Here is a 23504-nt window from a genome sequence, read left to right as displayed (position 1 = left end):
AAAAATACTGACACGTGAATATTGACAGCAACAAGTGACCTCACTTCCATACCCATTTATAGGTGATCGATGGATATTATAACAAAGTCGATGATCCCACATCCAGAGGGGGAAGCTTTTTTGCCGTGTGTCGAGGAAAGGTGAGGTATACTTCTTCATATTATAATTTTTGAGTTACATCTCATAAATATGTCATTGTGTGTCTGTGTGTGCAATCTCAATATGTATTTCAGGTGCCTGTGTGGGGTGTAGGCTCACAGGAAACTGGTCTGTAGTGTCAATTGTTCGTTTTTATGTAATTCCCACAACATCTCTTACCTGCCATCATCAAATACTCAATAAGTTTCACTCACTGATTGTAAATCACTTCTGCAAAAAAGCGCAACTTGTAATCATAGAATGTATTGCTATCATATCCTCATATATCTTAAAAGCAGAACTCGAGCCTCTCTGTCAACAATGGCCACTGGGTGGGTGTGTGTGTGTGTGTGTGTGTGTGTGTGTGTGTGTGTGTGTGTGTGTGTGTGTGTGTGTGCGCAGACCAACTTTAACAGAGTAATATTGTGTTTTATTTACAGTAGATGTCATGACAACATGGACAATGCAAACGTCAAGTCCTATAGTGTCAAATTGGTTGAAAAGAACAGATCATGGTGTTGGGTGACATTATAATATACAATGAAAATCTATACACTACCTCATTCACTTCTTGTGTGTAGGCAAGCGAGGGACTGGATTTTGCTGACACTTATGGACGTGGCGTCATCATCACCGGCATGCCCTTCCCCCCAAGGATGGATCCCCGTGTGCTCCTGAAGATGCAGTTCTTGGACGAGATGTGCAGGAAGAAGGTTCCCGGGGTGAAGGTAAAGGCCTAATGCTGTTTCAAAAATCATCCCAAGTTTATTTGTATTGTTTTTTAATCACTGTTGGAAGTCTCAAAGGTCTTTGCATGCCCACATAGGCAACACATCATCTGCATCATCAGCATTAGTAATACGAACCAGAAGGGTGCGCTCAGTGGAGTGCAGTCTCATTGTTTGAATGGATGAAGCAACACACGTGACACGACACATTGGCTATAGTACCACGCCATAGCCCAGCAGGACACACTGTATATAAAAAAAATAACAGATATACAAGCTTGTGGATCTGCTATTTTTGAAAAATCCCTGGCACAAAATATTTTTGAGATGGGGGTTCGCAGCCAAATACATACAATTTTGGGGGACCTTGACATGAAAAAGTTTGAAAACCACTGGTATATACCATAGCCTGTAGGTCTGAGGTTATTTACACACAAAAATGACAGTTGTAGTTGAGCGATTTGAAAAATATTTCGGAAATTGAGTTCCTTGGCCTGCTGGCCGGGTGCACAAGAAATGTGAAGCTGATCAGCGTGGTACTTTATGAGATTAACTGTGGACAGACACACAGACTGAGACAGACTCACAGACAGACATGGTAAGTATAAGGCTTGAGAGCACTGAATGATTCTGACGTTTCCCCTTTTACCCTGTGTGATTATGCCATGTGTTCAACACCCAGTACCTGTCTGGGCAGGAGTGGTACAGACAGCAGGCCTCTCGGGCTGTGAACCAGGCCATTGGCAGAGTGATTCGTCACAAAGACGATTTTGGTGCCATCTTTCTGTGTGACCAGAGGTAAGGATGATATAACAAATAATGGCAAAATGAGCCGTAAAACACTATGGCTCTGCATTATTTACACAATACACATTCATCCATTTGGAATTCATAATTCCCCCTACAGGTTTAAAAATCATGATGCCAAAGCACAGCTTCCTTCATGGGTGAGACCGTATGTGCGCCAGTACGACAACTTTGGGCACGTGGTGCGCGATGTCGCTCAGTTCTTCAAGGTAGCACAGAAACTGGTATGTGTTTATGTCTGTTGTTTTTAAATGATAAAGAATGTGGCTAATTCTTGTCTGCTGCTCCAACATTTACAGTATTTAGGCAATGACAACGTTTCAATCGCCAGTGGTAATTTCATTAGATATCCTACCTTCGACAGGTAGAGGATGGTTCTGCTCCATTTGTGCAATGCATCGTGGGTATGATACGGCCAGTTCAGGAGAAACTACCTGTATAAATACATTATGTAGTATTATGCCATTTGATATGTTACATTTGAACACTTGGCTGAAAGCTGAAATAATAATGATACTCAAAGGGGGCGATCACACTGAGAAGCGTTGCTAGAGGTGTCTGCTTCAAACATACCTAGTAGGCAGACCACATCGGGCAACACAGCGCAGAGTGCCTGTGTCGGTGCTTATAGTAGTCAATTTGATGAACTTTTCATTTAACGTTCTTTATTAACGTAATTTAGTTTTCTGTGAAACTTTCATGTTCAGTGGGTCATGGGGGTGTGGCTTGGTACATTAAGGCCTGATTTACCGGTATACTTGCTTGAGTGCCATGGTGCGCACCGAACATACCCAAACTCACAAGTGGTGTGAGCTTGTAGATAGGCTATTTTCGCCAAGCGACACCCACACGCAATTAAATGTAGGGTAAGTGATTTACTTTGGTTAAAATAAGTGTTAAATAGCTCTATATTGTGATAGTACTCATTGCTATAGAGTGTTTGTTCAGTAAAAGGAGTCTCCCGAGTCCCATGTCTCTCCAGCTCTTTATTAAACAGAAAATGCATTTTCAGTGCTCTCTCCTGATTGGCTTAAATGTTGTCTCCTACCTGAAAATGTATTATATTCTAAAGAGCTGGTGAGACCCCTGTGACCGAACAAACGCTCTGTAGCAATGATTACTATCAGAATATATAGTACTTTAACCTTTAAAAAAATAAATGATAATAATTACCAAAAAATATCACTTACCCTACCTTTTAAAGGGACTACACCATGAATTTGAACTTTTCCTTCTTTTTTGTGTGTTTTTGGTCTCCCCTACCTCTCTTCTATCCCCAAAAATACCCCAGTTTGAGCACTCAGGCTTTCACAGCATATCTGGGGTTTTATGTAAATTGGTCTCAAAACAGGCCAAACTGATTTGGCCCCGAAAGTGACATCACTAGCGGTTTTTTTACTTTTTCCACTCAGAACCAGGAGATATCTTGCATACAAACTGGCTCTGCATAAGCCAGAGAGAAGTTAGTTGGAATGAGTATATCTGAGGCTTGATTTAGGCTCAAACCTTTTGAAAAACGTTTGAGTGACATAAACAAAATGATATTAAATATATATATATATTTTTTTAAATTCATGGTGTAGATCCTTTAAGTATAAATCAGGTATTACAGTTTGGAGGAAGTGAAATCAGTCTTGTTTACCATTGTGTGTGAATGTATTATGTGACAGAGGCCCTTTGTGGATAAGAAAGGTGAAGTTAAGAGCTGTGAACAAGTACAGTCTGCAGAAACCCAGCCTTCAACCTCCAGAAGTTGCTCATCCTCCCTGAGCTGTCAGACCCAGAAGGCCAAAATGCTCGATGCCCATGTTCCCAGTCTCAAGAGGAGAAAACTGAGTGAGTCAAATATGTGTGAAGATTGTGTGTGAAGCCTTCAATGCCTTGTATAAAGAATATCCTGAATGGACTGAAGTACTGTAGATGTGAACTGAATGTGTTAAGAGCTTAGATAACCCTCCTGTGAGCTGGAGGAGTCATGTATGTGTTCACCTTTTGGAGGCAGATGTTATACTTTGGTTGATCCTGTGTTCTAACCAACCTCCTCGGGAGGCCAATTTAAACAACCAATAAACACGTACTTCGGAGGTGTGTCCACCAAAGCGTTTCTGTGCAGCTGAAAACGCCAGGCGCTTGCCTAAAAAAACACTCTCTGCAAGCAGATAAAAACGCCCCTAAGGGTGCATGGGGCGTTATGTGTATTGGAGGTGCCTACACCAGTGGTTACCAAAGTGAGGTCCAGGGACCCCCAGGGTACCTTGAGGGAGTTCCAAATGGACCCTTACAGGTCTGTAACTCTGAGGGTGTACAAATGGAACCAAATGGACTAGTATGGGTACATTTGTACACTCTCAGAGTTATGATATGGGGATCCTTGAAATAAAAAATGTTGAGAACCACTGGCCTATGTTCGGAGACTGGGCTAAAGACAACAGACAAATTGTACAATGTAATACTTTGTAACCCTTCAGATCACGCGTCTCCGCGCGTCCGTTGTATTGGTGAAATTAAGAGCAGACAAGACTGTTAAAATTAAGTGTATTTAATAATAAAGCAGTAAGTTAAAGTAATTACAGATTGAATATAGAAATGTACTTAACAGAGATCTCTGGGCTCCCACTAACTGTCCACTAACTGCAACAAGTTGCTTCGAGTTCAGTTCAATGAGGTCTGAGCTCCCTACGATCTCCCTGGAGCCTTTATATATGTCCTATATAATAAAAAAAGTTGTCAATAGAAGTCATCAACAGGAGTCGCTGTTGGTCCACCATAGTTCTTCATCAGGGCGTGCAGATGGGCCTCATCCCTGTGCTGATTTGCGAGCTGAATCATGACCTTGGATCCCACGGGTCCAGCCACCTCCCACGAGTCCAGCCACCTGCGGAATGCACATCCTCCCTAAAAAGTGGATGCAGATACCATTGTAATCCTCCTCTCTCTCACATTGTCTGCCCGGAATGGGAGTGAATTTTGTCTACTGGGAGATAACACACAGAGTTCCGCTATGCAAATAGATAATATTTATCACAATAACTGTACTTCTAAGAATATAATACTAACAGGGCTATAATGATTTCATAGGGTAATAATGTATTTTCTTTGGGTGTATATATGAACAACAATGAAACAATAGTAGTGAAGACACACACATTATGCTCTTAATAACTAAAGCTTAAAAGGATATAAGTTGCCATCACCTACACCCTCCCTACTGAACCAACCTGTGGAGGTCAGCAGCGACAAAGGACTACAGTACAAGTGGAATTGGGAATTAACATAACTACTAAATAAATAGAGAAAAAATGGGGCAAAAAATTAAAACAATCAGAAAATAAAAACAATTCATCGTCCTTTGTCTTTTCTTTCTTTCTTGTGTGTGTCCTCAGATGAACAGGGCATGGCCAAGCTCTGTATAGAATATGAAACAGATGTGCAGAGCTTCCAGAGGAGACCAGTCAGCTTATTGCACGCCCTAGAGCACAGCGACCAGTCTAAAAGAGACCCAATGCACTCCTTTGTGGGAGAGGAGCAGGTAATATTTAGTTGTTGTTGTTGTTGTTTTTTTTTTTGGGGGGGGGGGGTGGTTTATCACTTTGAGCCCGGTGTCCCTATTTTGGGCATGTCATTATTGGCATAAACTTTATAACTAATTGCTAATTTCATGCAACACTATCATATGACAAAGGGGGGCTAAGTGGTTAAAGGACCATACATGCCAATACATGTACATCAAAATGCTTTTAGTACACTGCAATGGTGAAGATTGTGTATAAAACAAGGTTTTTGAGCGGTGCAACCGCTCCTATAAGAGGGTTTAGGACCCATCCGTGGTGAAAGTTTTTCTTTCCGTCGTGAAAATTTGTCTTTCGCTGTGACGCCATGCTGTGGAAAACACGCCCATAGGCTAAGCTTTGCATCACGTGCTGTGATTGGCTAGCGAGACACATGATGAAATTAACTTCAAACTTCGCAGACGCGCTGTGATTGCTCTAGCGAGACGCATGATGAAATTAATAATAATGTAAAAAATGTAAGCACGTCACTTCGCAGGACGTGCTGTGATTGGCTACCGAGATGCATGATGAAATTAATAACTCATAAATAGCACCGCTCACTTCACACTGGGTGTGATTTTTATTCTTTACCTTTAGTCCATGAGCCAGACAAGATTTCATTATCGAAAGAGTGGGCAAAACCATACCTATATTAAATTGTTCATAGGGTCAATACGAGTAAATAAATATATTATAACCTCTCCACAGGAGCAGCTTTTTCATGGTTATCACACATTTTGTTATTTTCCCCATACGTACAAGACAGGTGAAAAAATGACAAAATTTAAAAAGGAGTTATCATAATGAAACTTCCTGAGTTGATTACTTACATGAAGACAATGATTTATCGTATTACAAGTTTTTTGAAATTGTATATTTAAATATGCAAATTAGGCATTTAGTCCATGAGCCAGAGCCCCAAAATTGAGCCAGATATTGAATATTCCCTCGTTAAAAACCTTTGACTCCAACATCTTAACAAAATGAAATAAGTATGTTGACTCTGGCTTTGTCCAATGTTCCAATGTTGATTCTGGAAAGTTATGCAAATGTGGGCATTTTTCCTAATGCCTAATTTGCATATTTAAATATACAATTTCAGAAAACTTGTAATACGATAAATCATTGTCTTCATGTAAGTAATCAACTCAGGAAGTTTCATTATGATAACTCTTTTTTATTTTATTTTATTTTTGGACCTGTCTTGTACGTATGGGGAAAATAACAAAATGTGTGATAACCATGAAAAAGCTGCTCCTGTGGAAAGGTCATCATATATTTATTTACTCGTATTGACCCTATGAACAATTTAATATAGGTTTGGTTTTGCCCACTCTTTCGATAATCATTGCTCAATTTTGGGGCTCTGGCTCATGGACTACTTGGCTTTACCTTCTTTACCATCAGAAGCAACTGAAAATAACCTCAAATGTATTCTTCTGCACTTCCTGTGTCGATTTTACATGTCAGTGTCCAAATGTCACTTAAATTGATATCTCTCTTAGTGAATTGTAAGTTTTTTTAAATAAGACTACTGATCATACTGTATTAGTACAGTATTTGTGTTGTATTTTGTGAACATGAACATTAGCTGCATAAAGATAGAAACCTCTGAATCCTATTTGTGTCATGTTCACATCATCCCCTATTTGACCAAAACACAAAACTGAGGTATTTCAACATCAATTTGTACTAGATGAGCAAACATTCGCTGTCACAGTCTATCCTGACCTTATTGATTAAGCAACTTTTGTAACATAGGAACGTAGCAGTTTCCGGTAATTGGCATGCAAACAGACAATGTAAGCTGTACCCTCACAAGAGAGTGCTGAATCATATCATTATCTCGAGGTGAACATTCAAAATGGCAAACGTCAATGATATGGTCAATATATATTTTCCCCACTCGGCACACTTCCCAGTGTGTTTAATAGCTTGCTTCAAATTCAGCTCATTCAAATCCTCTTTCGCTGTGCTGTGTGTGCCGCATAGAAAAAAGGTCTATTCAACTCAACAGCACGAGACGAGCACGACCGTGTCAGTTTCATGGGACCTGCTCGATTGCTTCATATTGAGCATGAGATTTCTAGGCAACTTCAGAATAAGAGTGATTCTTCAAGCCATAGAAAAGTGAGCGTTTGGCTGCTGGCAGTCCTGTGCCTCACAAAGTAAAGTTAAATACATTTTATGTCGATCAATTATTCGATGAATTGTTTCACCCCATAACATATATTACAATTAGGGGTGCAGTTAAAAATACAGCAAAAAGCTCACGATGTGTCATGATTTGACCTTTTGTCAGCTTGTAGAATGGCTATTTTTGCTCGGCACTGTTGTATGTCAAAGTATAAAATAGGGCTTAAGTGGTTAATCAGACTAATCAATTTAGTCAATAAATGTTTTTAATCTATTTTATAATTGTTTTAAAATAATTATCAAAAGAAATCCTTCTCAATAAATACATTATAGAATAATTGCTCAAAAATATTAAGGAGATTATGCTGTATTATCAAGTATATTATCATTGTAAGAACATACAGTAATACAGACAGGTGACAAATTAAAGGAAAACCCTGAATAAATGAGTGGAGATAACAAATGCAGATGCTTCCATAAAGGTGTACTCACTGCATGATACAAAGTTAACATCCTATCGTGCTCTGTGGTGTGTGTGTGTATAAACATCCTAATTAGGCCCAGTTGACTTCGATTTTGGATCAAGATGAATATGAAAGAAGGTGCTTTATTGGGGAACGGAAGGCAGGAGCTTCAGTCAAAAATGTTTCAATAGGAACAGTGACTAAAGTGACCTCTGCATTTCGACCCATGGCAAAGACATCATCAGTAGGTTGGAAATTGTGGTCCAACTCCAAAGCACCCATTTAATGGCATTATTAGTCTTACAATATTCATTAGTGTGACATGTAAGGAAAAGCAGAAGAGCAACTCTTCCTCAGGTGAATGAGAATGTCAAATGGATAAAAGTTCAGTGGTGTAAAATTCAAAGACATTGGTCTACCGAGATTAGGGGAAAAAGTGATATGGTCAGATGAGTCATCCACTAGTGTGCGAGTGCATGTGTGGCGTACACAAAGAGAACAACTCAAGCCTGAATGCCAGACCCCGGCAGTTAGAACTCCGGTCATGAAATGATTGGTACTGTAGACTTCAGTTTTTATTTCTTGATTGCTCTTTGAGATGGCTCCGTTATACTTCGGTTCACTAATTTAGAGGGAAGGATCACTGCAAATTAATACAGTTATTCTCAGTGATAACCAGAATAACCGTCTCCTCCAGTGTGATAATGGCCCTTTCAGGCATGACGTGTCACTGAATGGTTTGATGAGTATGAAAGTCATGTGAATCACTGAATGGTTTGATGAGTATGAAAGTCATGTGAATCTGAGGCTATGACCTTCACAGTCACCGTATCTCAACCGAAATGAGCACTTGGGAGATTTTGAAATAGTCATGTGATCTGAACAGTGACTTGAACCAGCTGCTGAATGAATCCGAGTGAGATAACAACTATGTCAGCTCCTAGATTTGCTCCTGAATGGCCCAACACCTTACTAAGACACTTCATGCTGGGTTTTACCTTTAAGTTCTCGTTTGTATATGATGATGACTTGATGTCGATAGGTGTGGATCACATTAAAATGTCCTGTACACATATCTCTTGTGGGAACCCTAATTTATGTCCTGTTTATTGTCCACACTAGCAAACAAACTAATCGTAATAAATGCCATTACAGTGCCACAACTGTTGGCTACTTTAAGGGAAATGGCTGCACGTAATGTCATGACACTTTTCAGGAAAAGTGGGCAATGAACCAAATGTGAATGATCTTGAAAAGTCAAACTCATGGTGACCGGGTTTTTGAAATGTGACTTTGCTGTATTTGTTTCTTACATCTATCTGCCTCTGTGATGCATTGTACTGTAGGTCATGTTTTGGGTGAAATGATTGGTACTGGAGACCTCTGTTTTTATTTCTTGATGCATTTACCTCTGTTTTTATTTCTTGATGCATTTAATTATTTTACATACTTACTTATATTTACATACAATTATGCTTCCTCCTTTAGGCAAGCCGTTTATCCACGCTGTCTCTTCAGTATGACAAGCGTGTGGATGATGAACAACGAGGAGGAAAACGTAAAATCAAATTGGTCCAAGAAAGGGTGTGTATAATAATGATAATAATAATAAAAAATCAATGTTATTTTCTTTTACCTCTATGTTTTGGTATTATATACCTAGCTACTATAAACCCATACTATTGCCAATGTTGAAGTAATTGAAAATGTATTACTGTAAATGGACTGCATTAATATCGCTTCATCCGACCACTCAAATAATGCTTAACAATGTACTTCCTATTCACCCATTCATACACACTGCATCGGCGGAACACTGTTACACATTACATACTAATGTGGTATACATGCCTCAAGTATATACTGTATACCTGAGCCATTGCTAACTGTAAAAGCTATTTATAGCGCACTGACATAATGTGTCACTTCATTTTTTAACTCATTCTACCGTATTCGTCATTGGCTATATTTATAGCTTGACCACTTCTTGTTTCCCCAAACTGTAATCATATAAAGGTTTTCTTTCCTGATTTGGGTAACCCCTTAACCCTGACGATTGTTCTTGTCACTGACTGCAAAAATGAGGAACATTCACCAAATTCCATTAATATTCACCACAAAAATTATGAGTCAATATGACAGTAGACTGAAAGAGTGAGCCCTATCGGTGGTCTTGAAGGGCGGATCCAAACCCAGGCCGTTGGATTCCAGCGCCGCTTCCTATTGCTTCACCAATCTATGTCCCCCCCCCCCCCCGGCCTGTGCACGGAACACGCTGATGTCACAGCGACGCCCCTCTGCACTCTGATTGGTTAGGAGATAACAAGGTTCACTCCCACTCCGAAACCACCATTCCTGCATGGTTCCCCCAGACTTTTTTCTTTTGTAACAAAAAAAAAGGCATGGGTTTCCGAGGCTAATATGACAGAGAACAAAAAACACTGTATTTGGTCAATTCTGTTGCACGCTTCCATATTTGTCTACGTAATCTTAAAGAGAGTGGTTGGGTGAAGTAGTTTTAAGAGTGACTTTATATTAGTCATTATCCAATAATGTTATTCAGGTTATTTAAACACTCAAGTTGCATCCTTGGACCTTGTGAGTTTTTGTATATGTTCAGAGCCCTTCCTGACATGCATTCCACTATTGTTGCATCTTGAAGAGAACTGGGTTTTCAGAAGTGTCAGATGACGGTAAAGGTGACAAAGCAAAGAAGTTCCTGGCAGATATGAAAAGGTCCCTGAGCCAGGAGAACTTCCAGCGAATCATGCAAGCTCTTCAGAATTACAAGAGGGGAAACGATATTGATGAGCTGTTGGCTGAGACAGCTTCCCTCTTGACTGGAGATGTCAATACTCACAGCCTGTTCAGAGGTAAGTCATATGATAGTCATATGCTATGTGATGTGATCAAGTGCATGTCTCTGTTTTCAGAAGTGATTCCCTTAAGAGTACAAATATGTGAAACTCGGGGCAAACGGTAGTTGACAGGTGTTACATCAGTAGCGTTAGTCAGGGTGGCAGCCTTTTTGTGGATTCACTGCTAGAAAAAAGTTCTCAACACACCTTTTTGAGATTTTATAAACAGCATATCTCATAAACTACTGGCTTGATTGCCATGTAATTTCATGAGCACCTTCATTCTGACCCCTTGTCCTTTTGTCTAGTGACGTTGAAGTTAATTACATTCAAACGGTATACACTGTTTCACAATCATTCTGACATGACTCACGAGACCATTTGTGCGTAATTTGGTGGGGGAAAAACACAATTGTGCTGCCCCTTGTAGGTGGATGTGAAATCATTTTTGTCTCTGCGTTGTTTAGAGGCCCCTCAATGTGTGATTAAAATGTGGGCATTTCCTAGCTGTTCTAGCCTGGTGGTGGAGATTAAAAATCACCCAACAGCCATTCACAATGCAGTCCCTCTACACAGCATTGTTTTTTGTCTTCAAAAGTATCCAGAAATAATTGTAGCGGCTGCGGAATTGTCATTTTGGATTGGCACTTCAAAGTTTAGTGTTGGACTGACATAGTCCCCCCGCCCCCGCCCCCCAACATAAATAACTACTTACTTACTTGGGTGCATTGTGAAAATGTTATCTTTTATTTTTTCATGTGGGAACAATGCAAGTCTGTTAACAAAAGGTACATCAATAAAATCACAGAGTTTATCTACTGTACAACTCATGCACCCCCAATAATTTGGACTCCAAAGAGACTCTAGCAACACCTTAGGCAAAAATGGCCACTTTTCACACAGGATATCTCAAAATCTAATTGGTGGATTGGAATGGCACTTGCTGAGTGCATCCAAACTCTCCAGAGTATGATCCCCTGTGGCCCTTTTTCTTTTTAACAATATCTTAATCCTTAGGCAAATATACATACAATGTATATATATAAAATTCTGGCACTAGAAATCTTGTTATTTATGGAGGTTGTAATAAATGTGTTGATTTTTCTGACATCAGCTTCTGAATTAAGCAGGGACACTAATACTATGAACCTTTATTGAATTCATGAGGATGTAGCCATAAACCTGGCTCACTGCAAGTGACATTTAAAGGTCAGTTTCAACAATGAAAGGTAAATGGAACTAGGAAGTGGTGCTGTGAGGATGAGAGAATCACATGGTCGGTGTTTTAACATTTACAACTATGATGAATAGTGGTTACTTGAATTATCTCTGGAGTACAAAATAAACACATGAATGTTGTTGGTGTGTCTAAGGGTGATCATCAACCCATGCTTAAATGTATTTTCTAAGTGAATTATTTGTGTCTAAATGTATTAAATCGGTAATTAATAATGATATTGTTACAGAACACGAAGAACGATGTTAGACAGATGCCATGATTTGTGTATGTGAAACTTGTATGACGACTTCACCCATTTTCAACCTATTTTCATATAATTGCTCTTCACTAATGCTCATGATAAAATGGTAAAAAAAAAAATCCACTCAGTCTGTGTCTCATAGGACACCCGCCTTGTTGACAGATGGTACGCATCTTCTGCAAACCTAACTCATATGTTGGACTAAAGAATTACTGGACTGTCATTTTCAGATCTCTATCGGAAATGTTCAATATAAACTTGCAACCTTGTCCTGAAGTAGCAATTTTTGGGGTACCCCCTAAAGATCAAACTTGTGACAAAATAGTCCAGAATTGTATAGCCTTTTTCACTATTGGCATGGAGGAGAATCCTCCTAGTCTGGAAATCTCCACTCCCCCCAAACCAGACATTTGGCTGAAAGATGTGATGTTACATTTAAGCCTGACAAGACATCCTGATGCGTCATAGGACATTATCTTCCAACCTTTCCCTCCTGCACTGCACACACCCTTTTTTCTCATTTTTTTTTCTTTTCTTTTTTCACACCTCTTTTCTTTCCCTTTTTCCCTCATTTAAGTATACACATATATATACATATTTCCTTTTTGTAACACTTATTTTTCTCTTCCCTTTTTTCTTATTTTTCTTTTTCTTTTCTTCCTTTTTCTTCCTTTCTTACATATGTGTTTTTTCCATTGTCCATTTTTATTAAGGGGGAAGGGGGGAGAGAGAGAGAGGAAGGGGAAGATATGATCACCCTAGACACTTGTAGATTTGTAGAGTCAATTATTTTTATAAATATAAATATTCTATACGCCTATATGGTGAGGTGAGAGGGATCCAAAGCTCCAAGTGGGAGGGGAAAGGGTAGGGGAACGTTTCGTTGTGTTTTTAACGCCCTCATTTACTCAAATCTTGTATCCATGTTATGTTTACTGTGAAGTTCTGTACATGTTCGTATATTCGTCTGTATGTATGTAATAGAAAAAAAGAAGCATTTGTACTGTATATTTTGCCCTGTCTAACTAAGAACACCCTACCCTATATGCTGAATAGAAAACTTAGAATGGAGAAACCCGCCTACCAGTGACATTATCGGCAGGATAATCACATTAGGCAGGATTTATTTTATTTTATTTAGATTTGTCTTAAAACGAGAACAATTGCTTCCATTATAGCATGCTAACTTTCCAGGAATAGAAAGCCTGCAGTTTCAATTAGCTTGGATTCCCCATCGATTATGTCACTGGTAGATGGTTTCTGAACTGTCCACAGTCCTGAGACACAGAGTAGACAAAATGGGACCATATTATAATGAGTATTAGTGAGGACCAATTGTATGAAGATAGGTTGAAAATGGGTGAAGTCGTCCTTTAAGTCATTTCAGTTGTGGTCTGATTTGTACTTTGTCGTATGACGCAGTATACATTAACCATTTTTAACCTGCTGTCCCTCTGTTGGGCATTTCATTCTAGTATGATGAAGTAGATAGGGCTTAAGTTGTTAAATTGTATGTCACAGGTTTCTACCAGTTCATACGGCCACATCACAAAAAGAGGTTTGATGAGAAGTGCCAGGAATTGACTGGTTCTGGGTGTGGATACAAGCCTGATCATTCTCTGTCCAAGGAGGAGAAGGAGGAACTCGTGCAGCAGGGTGGTAAGCCACGCTCCAACTTTTACCTTTTATTATACCAATGGTTCCCAAGGCCCAAGCAGTGTGCAGGTGCGTGCTTGGAGTTTGTTACAACCACGTTATTATTAGAAAACTCAATGGCTTCTGACTCAGAGGATTGAAATGACTAATACATGTTATTATTCTTGTTTACTTTTTTTCTGAAAGAACATGGAAACATTATGTAATAGGCTTGTTTTCTTGAAGCTTCTGCAGGTGAATCGGGTGCAGCAGGGCTGTCTTCCAATGGCACTGAACTGAACACGGCTCTGCAGCTCAACAATGGAGGGAGTCACCTAGGCAATCATGCCTCGGGGAAGCCTGGTCCATCGCAAGCTCAGACAGGTTGGGGATTCTGTTTACTTCTCTTATTCTTCTCTTTATTTATGAAGGGGGGTCCTTTGCGCTCCACCCAGTTGTGTCATAGCATTAGTCAACATGAGCTGGACATAATTATGTGCTCTAGTCTACAGCACACAGTGAATTTCCAAATGGACTAAATGTCTGTCTGTCTGTCGAGTTGATCAATCGCCTGTGGAGTTAATTACAATTCTGTGTCTGTGAATGTGTTTTCCTCGCAACAGTTCAACCAGTTGCAAAGAAAGAATCTCAACTTCTTGTGGCCGAATTGAAAAAAGTTCTGGGAGCGGAGAAGTGCAACGAGCTCGTACGAGCCATAAAGAACTACAAAGATACAGAAAACTATGAAACCATGGTGTCCACAGTGGTGAGCTTGTTAACTGAGAGAAATGAAAACTTCGATCTTCTCATCAGTAAGTCCTTTTTTTGTTCTTCATTTGAATGAGCAGATATCTTTTCTGTAATATAACAAATTTAACCAGAAGTTTTTTGTTTTTGTTTTCAACTCTTTTTCAGAATTCGGTCAGTTCATTCGTCCTCACCATAAGAAACGGTACAATGAGATGGTGGATGCTCTGATTGGTGGACCTTGAAGTGCTCTTTCTTTGAACAGCCTAGAATGAGGTGAAGAGCAGGACTCTTGACGACATGCAGCAAGTGCAGTGACAAATGTTCAAGAAGTGATATTTGACAACAGTTATCCCCGGTTTGGTTTGATTCTGAAGTGACTCATCTAGGCTAGCTTGAGTTAAGACCCAAGCTGACATACTGTAGTGGGGCTGTTGACATTGGGTTGCAAAAGTGCAGAGTGAAAAGCAATAATAGTAGACCATTAAAAACAATAGCCATTTTTTATTATTGCTCCAATGCCTGAAGACGGTTTCCCAAACAACCCCACTGATGGCAAGTTCACACTTACGATGAATCTGAACTCAGGGTGAATACATGGCTTTGTATCACAGAATAACCATGTGGTTCTTTGACAGTATGTTTGTACACTGTATGAAGTAGTATTATGTTCAAATGCAGATTTAAAATCTTTGGCCGCACATAAATGTTAATATTTTAAGGTCTAATCAATAAATGTTTTGTTATTAAATCTAACACACGCCTTAATTTCCGATTATATTGTATCCCTATAGTGTACTGTATGCATGCATGTGTGTGTGTGTGTGTGTGTGTGTGGTGTACATAATATAGAAGAACAAGGTACCCTATTTATTATCAGCTTTCTCTTCATATCGCTGAAAATTCATGCAGGTAAGAAACCGTGCATTAAAACCCCTGCTACGTGGAGGCCAGTCTAGAGCAGGGGTTCTCAACCTGCTGTCACCTGGGAGATCCCCAGATGATAGTGAAGTGACAATTTAAGGACTTTTTAGACCTTTTTAATACCTCAAACAAAAGAAAGAAACAAAAGAAAAAGAACATTACTGCAGCAAAATTAATCAACAAACTATACTATAAAATAATTGTCAAACATTTGCCAAATTGTCAAATAAGAGGCAAACATTTTGAAAATAGCCGATCTACAAGCTCACAACGCCCCACGTTGTGAGCTTGTAGATCTGCAATATAGAGTACAGAAGTCCTGACGTCATTCGTCCGTCCCCTGGTTCGTAAAGTAATTTAGCTATGGAGAATAACATTGGGTCATCTTAGAATCGTCTCATATAAGAATTGTGGTCCAAAAATAAACAAACTGTCTCTGCGATATTGTCAGGGAGGTGGCTCTGTATCGTTTATGATAGTCAGTCACTCATATTTGAAACAGTCTGTTTCTGGCGAAAATGTAACTAATTCGTCGGAAGTAACATTAGCGTTTTCTCACCGTCAGTTGATGGTTCATATCCATAAGCGTAAAACCGCCGGGGTCATTTGTTTATTTTTGGAACATTTCTATATTCAATCTTATTTGACGTGATATTAAACACATCTACTATGGGAATTTAGAACGGGGGGCAAACCGCGACCCAGGTAGGATGTGTAAATTACGTCAGACTTCGGTGCTCTATTTATCTGTGGAACCGAGTCAAACTAAATAGAATGCCTCAATTCCTACATTCCAAGTGAACTTTCATACTTGGGCAAGACTGATGTCTTAACTATGACGAGACGTCATATTGATGACATCAGTCTTCCCATGTAACAGTAACTATAGTAGTTCCAAACAACTACATGTAGTTCCCTATACAGGTATTTTGGAACTATTGTTATGGGGAAGCATTACTTCCACATTCACTGTCAACAATGAAGTCTGTTGTCTGGAGCTGTGTTGAACTCCATATTTGGGCAAAGACTATGTGTGTGGAACTCCATATTTGGGCCCAATTTGGGGGGACAGAGACAGACACTTTTCTAGGATGGCAAACCCCTCCACTGCTATGCTGTAAAAACGATATGATAAATAATAAATTATAATTGTATATATATATATATATATATATATATATATATATATATATAGTTTATCCCTTATATTAAAAATACACTTTAAATAAAACTTCAGTGTAGTAGCCTAGTAGGAGTGAATGATAAGGCTCAATAATGAACATTCTACCATTCATGCCTTTGTAAGTTTTAAAAAGTGAAGTCAAATATGTATGCCTATTTTATCAATAGGGTATCAAAAGGTCAATTAGCCTAATGGAATTGAAATAAATAATGTTAATTGTCTATGTGAAATTGAAAGCTGCTGTCAGTGTCAACCCTCCCGTTTTCCGGGATTCCCCATTTCCCCCGTATGTTCTTAGATCTGTTTCCCGTAAATCCCTTATTTCCAGACAGTGAACAGGATTATCTAAGTTCACTATTGTTTGTTCTTCTTCACGTGCACACGGCAGAGGGTTGATATGTATAGCTAGAAATAACTGTTGACATCAGCTGGTGTCACGTGTCTTTTGAAATCGTCAGAACGATTTTGATCGATAGGCTACTATATTGGAATGACTAATGGCATTCCATATTGGTCTTTCACTATCGTCATGGGTGGCTAAAGGTGGTGTGGTGTGACAATGACTGAATTAATGACTCATCCTAGGATGTGTAACTAGTGTAGCCTATATAAACTCAGAGCAGCCCATAATGTGAAGCAGCTATAAGGCAAATAGCACTTCGAATAATAGAAAATGCATTTTCTATTGCATGAGGTGAGTAGACGATTTTAGACCTAAGATGCTATATATATATTTTTTTTTAAATATATATAGGCAAATAATATATAGCCTATATATTTTTTAGATATATATATTATAGATATGTACTGTACATATATATATATATATATATATATATATATATATATATATATATATATATATATATATACTTTTTTTTTTTTTACATATTTTTCAATATAGCTGCTATACCAGCCATTCGTGAAACGGTAGTTTATTAAATGTTTCATCCATGTATTTTCTCTAGTTCCTCTGTGTGTCGGTGCTCTTACCTGTCGTGCTGTGCAGCACCATCGCCAGAAACGGCACTCCACCACCGCCCACCTACACACGGAAGGACGAGGTGACCGGAGAGACCCTCCTGTGCGACATGTGTCCCCCGGGACAGTACCTGCTCGCGCACTGCTCCAGGACCAGCAAGACGGAGTGCGGCCCCTGTCCGGAGAACCACTTCACGGAGATCTGGAACTACATCGACCGCTGCCAGTACTGCAGCCGCTTCTGCAGTACCGTGTACGAGCAGGAGAGCGCGCCGTGCACCAGGACCCACAACAGAGACTGTCGCTGCAAGGCTGGCTATTACAGCAGACACGACACCTGCTTCAGACACCGCAAGTGTCCGGCTGGGGAAGGCGTCTCACATCTCGGTGAGTGTCAGTGGTGTAAAGTAATTAAGTAATCAAGTAGGCCTACTTTACTTAAGTACAATTTTGAGTAAAAAAATAAATAAAAATTACTTTGGATTGTTTCCATTTTTCAGTACTTTTAGTTCTACTCCACTACATCTCAGAGGCAAATTGTTGTACTTTTTACTCCACTACAATTATTTGAAAACTTTAGTTACTAGTTACTTTGTAGATTTGGATTATTATTATTACAAAACATACATTAACCACTTTAGCCCTATATACATTTCGACCATTTGAAAATAGCAGATCTATTGCATTGTGACCTTGCAGATCTGCTATTTTCAAAAGATTTTTATACATTTCATACATTTGAAAACTTGTGAAATAGGACATTCTGCATAATGAGTACTTTCTACTTTTGTTACTTTTAGTTCATTTTGATACTAATTCTTTTGTACTTTTACTCAAGTAAATGTTGAATTCCGGACTTTTACTAGTAACAGAGTATTACTACATTGCAGTATTGATACTTTTACTTAAGTAAAAGATTGTAGTACTTTTTCCACCACTGGTCTTGGTTACATTATAAGTCAAATGAATTGATTAGTTTGTGTGTGTATTTCAACACAGCCTAAATCTAAAGACATTTTGACTTTTGAGCTGATGATATCAAATCACACTAAGCACAGTGATTATTCATTTCAAGGACCTGTGCCACTGGCCCACATTTGATAAGACTTAATTCTCGGACCCGATCTGAGTAGCCTACATTTTTCATTGTTAGATATGATTTGGTCCAACTATCTTGGTCCAGAATTATTTAACTGTCTATAAGTTATTATAGTTTTTTGACATTCATTCATTTTTATTTGTATTTTCTCTTTAATTTGGTGTTTAATGTTTTACGAGTGTCTGTGTTCTGCAACAACCTGTGCTGTGTTTATATGGCTACTGTATATGCCAGCTCAAGGCAACATATTTCTTATTTTCTTTTGTTTCATACTATATGCACATGTAACAACAGTATTGTTTTTGTGTATTGATTACCACAGGTGCAACACACCATGACGTAATGTGTACCCCGTGCCAAGAGGGTTTCTTCTCCTCAGAGTCCTCTTCCACTAAACCCTGTCAGAAGATGAGAGAGTGCCAAGCAAACTGCACCACTAGACCTGGTAACGCCATGCATGATGTCTTCTGCTCTCACTGCAAGAATGGAACCAAAACAGCTCAAGGTCAGAATGGAACCCACCCTTGAAATATTTGATATTTTTTAGCTGCTGCGCAAACATCACATTTGCACAGATCTGGAGAATTTGAAATCTTACCATTACTTTGATTTAATGTTATTCTCTATTATTGTTATTCAATACCTCATGTAATGTTTCCACATCTTTCCATGTAGAACGAGACTTGTGTGACGGGGAGTTAATGAAGTTCGTGGCCATGCAGATCTTGCCACAAAGGAAGGAGAAAAGACTACACACGATCCTGAAGAGAAAGACGAGACTTCACAAGCAAAATGCATCTACTATGGACCTCTTGAGTAGTTTAAAAGAGTCACACAGATATGTGTCTTTTTCGGATGAAGTCCTCACCATCCTGGGTGATGTCATCCTTCCGGGTTTAGAGCGAAAAGTGAAACAGTGGTTTGTGTGACATCGCACTTACTCAATAGTAACTAACTCTATGTTGAACTCTGGAGGGAAGAAAAATATGAATCACTCCATTCTCCTCTCCTGAAGTAGATGAGAGGAAAGTTGAAACAACACAAACCAAATGGACTCTGTTTACTATGCATTATTTATATTTTTAGGAGAGAGAAATAAGACAGTGTCTTGCAGTGCTTGTAAATAATTTCAATGTGAAAGTATCATTTAACCTGTGGTTGCTGTTTTTAGCCAAGCTGGTCAAGTTTTATACTACCGTTTTTTTAAATCTAATTTATGCTTTATCCATCCTGAAGTTGTTCAAGAGTTGTTAAATAAAGACTTAAATGGTCGATGACTTTGTTATATTCATACAACATATCATATTCTTCATATTTATATCCAACTAACTTTTTTAAAGGTATATTTTTGGGGCTTTTCTGCCTTTATAAGATAGTATAGTGAAGAATGGCAGGAAACAGGAGAGAGAGACAAAGTGACACCAGGCAAAGGCTGTCAGGCTCGGGCATTAGAGCTGTGGTATGCGCCCTAACCACTAGGCCATCCGTGCCCCTTTTATATCCCTCTTTCCAAAAGATTTTGGGAAATAAGTACCGCATGCATATTAAAGAGGGGGGGGTCATGCTAATGTTCTGCTGCACATAGGCCATTGAATAGTATTACTTCATCACCAGATAACATTTTGGGTCAATCTAAAGTGACACACAATACCAGTGTCCCAAGTTGTGTTTTAAGTATCACCCGATATATCATCCATTGTCAACATCATAGGGTGAACACATTGGTTATATATTTGCATTTGATGAGTCTTATCACAGTTTAATGACTGAGCAATCGCTGACAGGTTGATTAACAGACCAACAATGTTAGAGCTTTAAAACTATCACCATAACAGTATGCACATGAAATAAGACCTCAAAATAAATGTTATCCCTCTGACATACAATAAAACTTTGAGGAATGAGGACAGACACTGTTGTTAGGGAAGCTTCCCTGGAAAGCCCTTGTTGAACTCAACGTGCTGCACCATGACATGTCTGGGCACATAAAACCTGGGTTGTCCCTCTAGGGATAGACCTAACAGTTCCCCATAGATATTTAACAAGCTGGCTCTGATGTCATGATCACATTTCAAACTCATGTTCTGTTACAGTACAGCCCACTTCAGTCAATGTACAGCTAAATAAAAAGCAAAAGTCAGGTGCTGCTTTTGCTTATGGGGAGACTGGGAATGAGGATATAATCCAATCAATCAATCAGAGCTGCAGATTTGAGACTTATAAATTGGAGAATCAGGACTTGACTTAAGACTCCTCTGAGACTTGACTACTCTAGGACACAACTTGACTTGAGACCTGTGAGCAAAAACCTTAGCAGATCTGACCAGGTAAAACCTGAAGCAATAGATTTAGTAAAAGAGCAATGCAACTTTGAATGTAGCACTATCACAGGCCTTCTGATGTCTAGCTTACTACTCAGTGCCCATTCTGCTTTCTGTAGCATTTGTTTGGAGTAACCTTGGTAATTCCCTGAGCATGACAAACCATGGCCACATCACTATGACAACATAACCATAAACAAACCACGGCAACGTCATGACTAGACATAACCATGAACAAACCACGGCCACATCACTGACAACATAACCATTAACAACACAAGGCGACGTCACTATGACTCATCCGGTTGTCCAGAGCCACAGATCCGACCGCTATGCCCATATTTGGTCATGTGCATATATGGGACCGACCGACTTCAAACTCGACACGCGCAGCGGCAAGGACTCGAGGGAGTACGGTGCCCGCCGTCGAGTAGTTCGGATATCCAGTTGTCCAGAACCGCAGATCCAACCAATATGCCCATATATGGGCATTCCAATATATGGGCATATACTGATGACATCAGGGATCTCCATATATGGCCATAAAAGGGACATGGACTGACAGAAACAGAGATCTCCATATATGGGCATAAAAGGGACACAGGACTAGACAGACAGAAACCGACATCGCCAAATATGGGCACATAAGGGACACAGACAGACGGGTACAACGGGTACTCTGACAAAGCCCCCGGCATAATGACTCAGACATATTGATCGGATCGGTGGTGTGTGACGTAGGTGTGAGGGCCACGTAGCGGCCCGAACCTCTAGTTAATTCATATAGTCTTTAATAATACCCACTCCACATAACTAAAATAGGCATTGTCAAGCTCTGCTAAGCCTGTCAGCTCCAATTACACAATCTGTTGTTATCGTTTCCAGGGAGATAGTCTGTCCATGTTGCATCTAACTGCAAGACAGAGAACAAAGAAAGGAAGATTTGATTATTATTATTTTATATAAAAGTAGGATGTCAGAATCTAGAATCTTATTTTATTGCAAGTAGGTCTAAGTGTTTGAAATATTTACGAGATACAAATAGTCTGGAGACTTCTTGCTCACTGCCACAGGGTGGGGTGGGGGTAGGGGAGCAGTGCAGGGATTAGGGAAGGAGTTTGGACATTCCTGGGCTTGTGCAAACCCATTGTGACATTGAGAGATAATGTGAATTATTTGACATCACACAGAAACCAACAAGTCAATTGAATTGCCGTTCACGCCCATCAGGTGGAGGTCTCGCACGACATCAGCCCACACCGCCTGTCAGAGATAAAAGCTGCATTCAATGGCCAAGATGTGTAGCTGTAGTGATGTCATTTCACATGGTCCACCTCTGACTTGCATTTTCATAGGCTCATGGAGTATTCCGTGACAACAAGGCCCACATTTAATCATCGTAAAAAATATGGAAGTTGGCACGTACAACTGCTCTTGTTTCAGATAAGGAGCTTCAATGTTTTGTATGTGTTTAAAAAGACCCCCATGCGGTGAGTCGGGACCAAAAGAGTGGGTCACACATTCTTTGGTTATATCTGAAGAAATCTGACCTTTTCAGGGATTTCAGTCGAAAGCTTCAGGTTGTTTTGGCTGCACCAGATAATTCCTGCACATAATAAGCACCTTGCGCTGCTGTTACACAGGAATAATGAGACCGCAACTTGGCATGAACCCTAACCCATGTCTTCATAATAATAGAACTTGAGATAGATAGTAATTTTACATGCATGGCAGGGCGTCACACAGAAACCAACCACAGCCATGAGCTCATGATATCCTGAAAGGCCCAATCTCAATTCCATTCATGCCCACTAAAGGGCAGTCTCATGATACCAGCCCAGTACCTGCCATAGACAAAAGCTGCTTTCCAAAATATTGTTAGTATGATAACCACTGCTGATAGTAGCTTTGTCACAGTTAGCCCTTGAAGTTATCCACCCTCTATATATTGAAATTTAGACTCCAGTGCCTATACAATTTTAGGCTTGTTTGCAGGGCCTTTATTAATATTATACAGGTGTTATTATTATTATTATTAATATAATAATTATCATTATAAAGTTAGTTTCGTAATTTCATTCAAGGCCCGTTTTGCATCTGATGGAGACATACAGTAGTCACTGGAGTTCTTCAAATTCATCTAAATTAAATGTGCCTAAACCATTGTGTTTATTTGAGCACTATGAGGGAACTTCAGTAGGCACATTGTTCATGAGGCGCTCAGTGGAGCATAAAGTTGTGCCAGGGGTCACGCCCCTCCCTCCATCCTTGAGCCATTGTTTTGGTGTCGTGCATGTGTATGAAAAGAAACAGGGTAATGGAGCCAGGGGCATACTTTCCCATTAGGCAAGGTAGGCAACTGCATGGGGCCACAACAGTCAGGGGGTCACCGTGAGAGTTCCCAAATAATTAAGCCACCTGTCAATTAACTTCCAGTGTAAAATCAAAGTT

General features: G+C 39.5%; 2 protein-coding genes across 5 annotated transcripts in view; both read left to right on the top strand.

Annotated features, from left to right (window-relative positions):
• Positions 1 to 15358, top strand: part of rtel1 (regulator of telomere elongation helicase 1) — a 35333-nt gene extending 19975 nt beyond the window's left edge. For 3 of the 4 annotated variants that reach the window (XM_080445666.1, XM_080445668.1, XM_080445665.1), the window contains exons 22-33: positions 63 to 140; positions 720 to 866; positions 1549 to 1664; positions 1774 to 1897; positions 3344 to 3509; positions 5057 to 5202; positions 9313 to 9408; positions 10487 to 10697; positions 13685 to 13822; positions 14045 to 14182; positions 14422 to 14610; positions 14714 to 15358. In XM_080445666.1, coding sequence (XP_080301792.1) covers positions 63 to 140; positions 720 to 866; positions 1549 to 1664; positions 1774 to 1897; positions 3344 to 3509; positions 5057 to 5202; positions 9313 to 9408; positions 10487 to 10697; positions 13685 to 13822; positions 14045 to 14182; positions 14422 to 14610; positions 14714 to 14790 — 1626 coding nt within the window. In that variant the 3' untranslated portion in view covers positions 14791 to 15358. The remainder of the gene's footprint in view (positions 1 to 62; positions 141 to 719; positions 867 to 1548; positions 1665 to 1773; positions 1898 to 3343; positions 3510 to 5056; positions 5203 to 9312; positions 9409 to 10486; positions 10698 to 13684; positions 13823 to 14044; positions 14183 to 14421; positions 14611 to 14713) is intronic. The other variant, XM_080445667.1, reaches the window with a different exon arrangement.
• A 1899-nt stretch (positions 15359 to 17257) lies between these two features.
• LOC308097701 (tumor necrosis factor receptor superfamily member 6B-like) lies at positions 17258 to 20004 on the top strand. Its single transcript, XM_080445671.1, has 4 exons — positions 17258 to 17346; positions 17621 to 18020; positions 19055 to 19237; positions 19408 to 20004. The coding sequence occupies exons 1-4, from the start codon at positions 17326 to 17328 to the stop codon at positions 19659 to 19661; spliced, it is 858 nt and encodes a 285-aa protein (XP_080301797.1). The 5' UTR covers positions 17258 to 17325; the 3' UTR covers positions 19662 to 20004.
• The last annotated feature ends 3500 nt before the right edge of the window (positions 20005 to 23504 follow it).

The sequence above is a fragment of the Gymnoscopelus braueri genome (assembly GCF_963280865.1).
Source record: "Gymnoscopelus braueri genome assembly, chromosome: 12".
Classification (NCBI taxonomy): domain Eukaryota; kingdom Metazoa; phylum Chordata; class Actinopteri; order Myctophiformes; family Myctophidae; genus Gymnoscopelus; species Gymnoscopelus braueri.
This window is presented reverse-complemented; position numbering and strand designations above follow the sequence as displayed.

Excerpts from the sequence above, each read along its gene's own strand:
- LOC308097701 (XM_080445671.1), top strand. The coding sequence starts at position 17,326 with ATGCATTTTCTATTGCATGAG. Across the intron at positions 17,347-17,620 it reads TGCATTTTCTATTGCATGAG|TTCCTCTGTGTGTCGGTGCT; the intron begins GTGAGTAGACGA and ends TATTTTCTCTAG. Across the intron at positions 19,238-19,407 it reads TGGAACCAAAACAGCTCAAG|AACGAGACTTGTGTGACGGG; the intron begins GTCAGAATGGAA and ends CTTTCCATGTAG.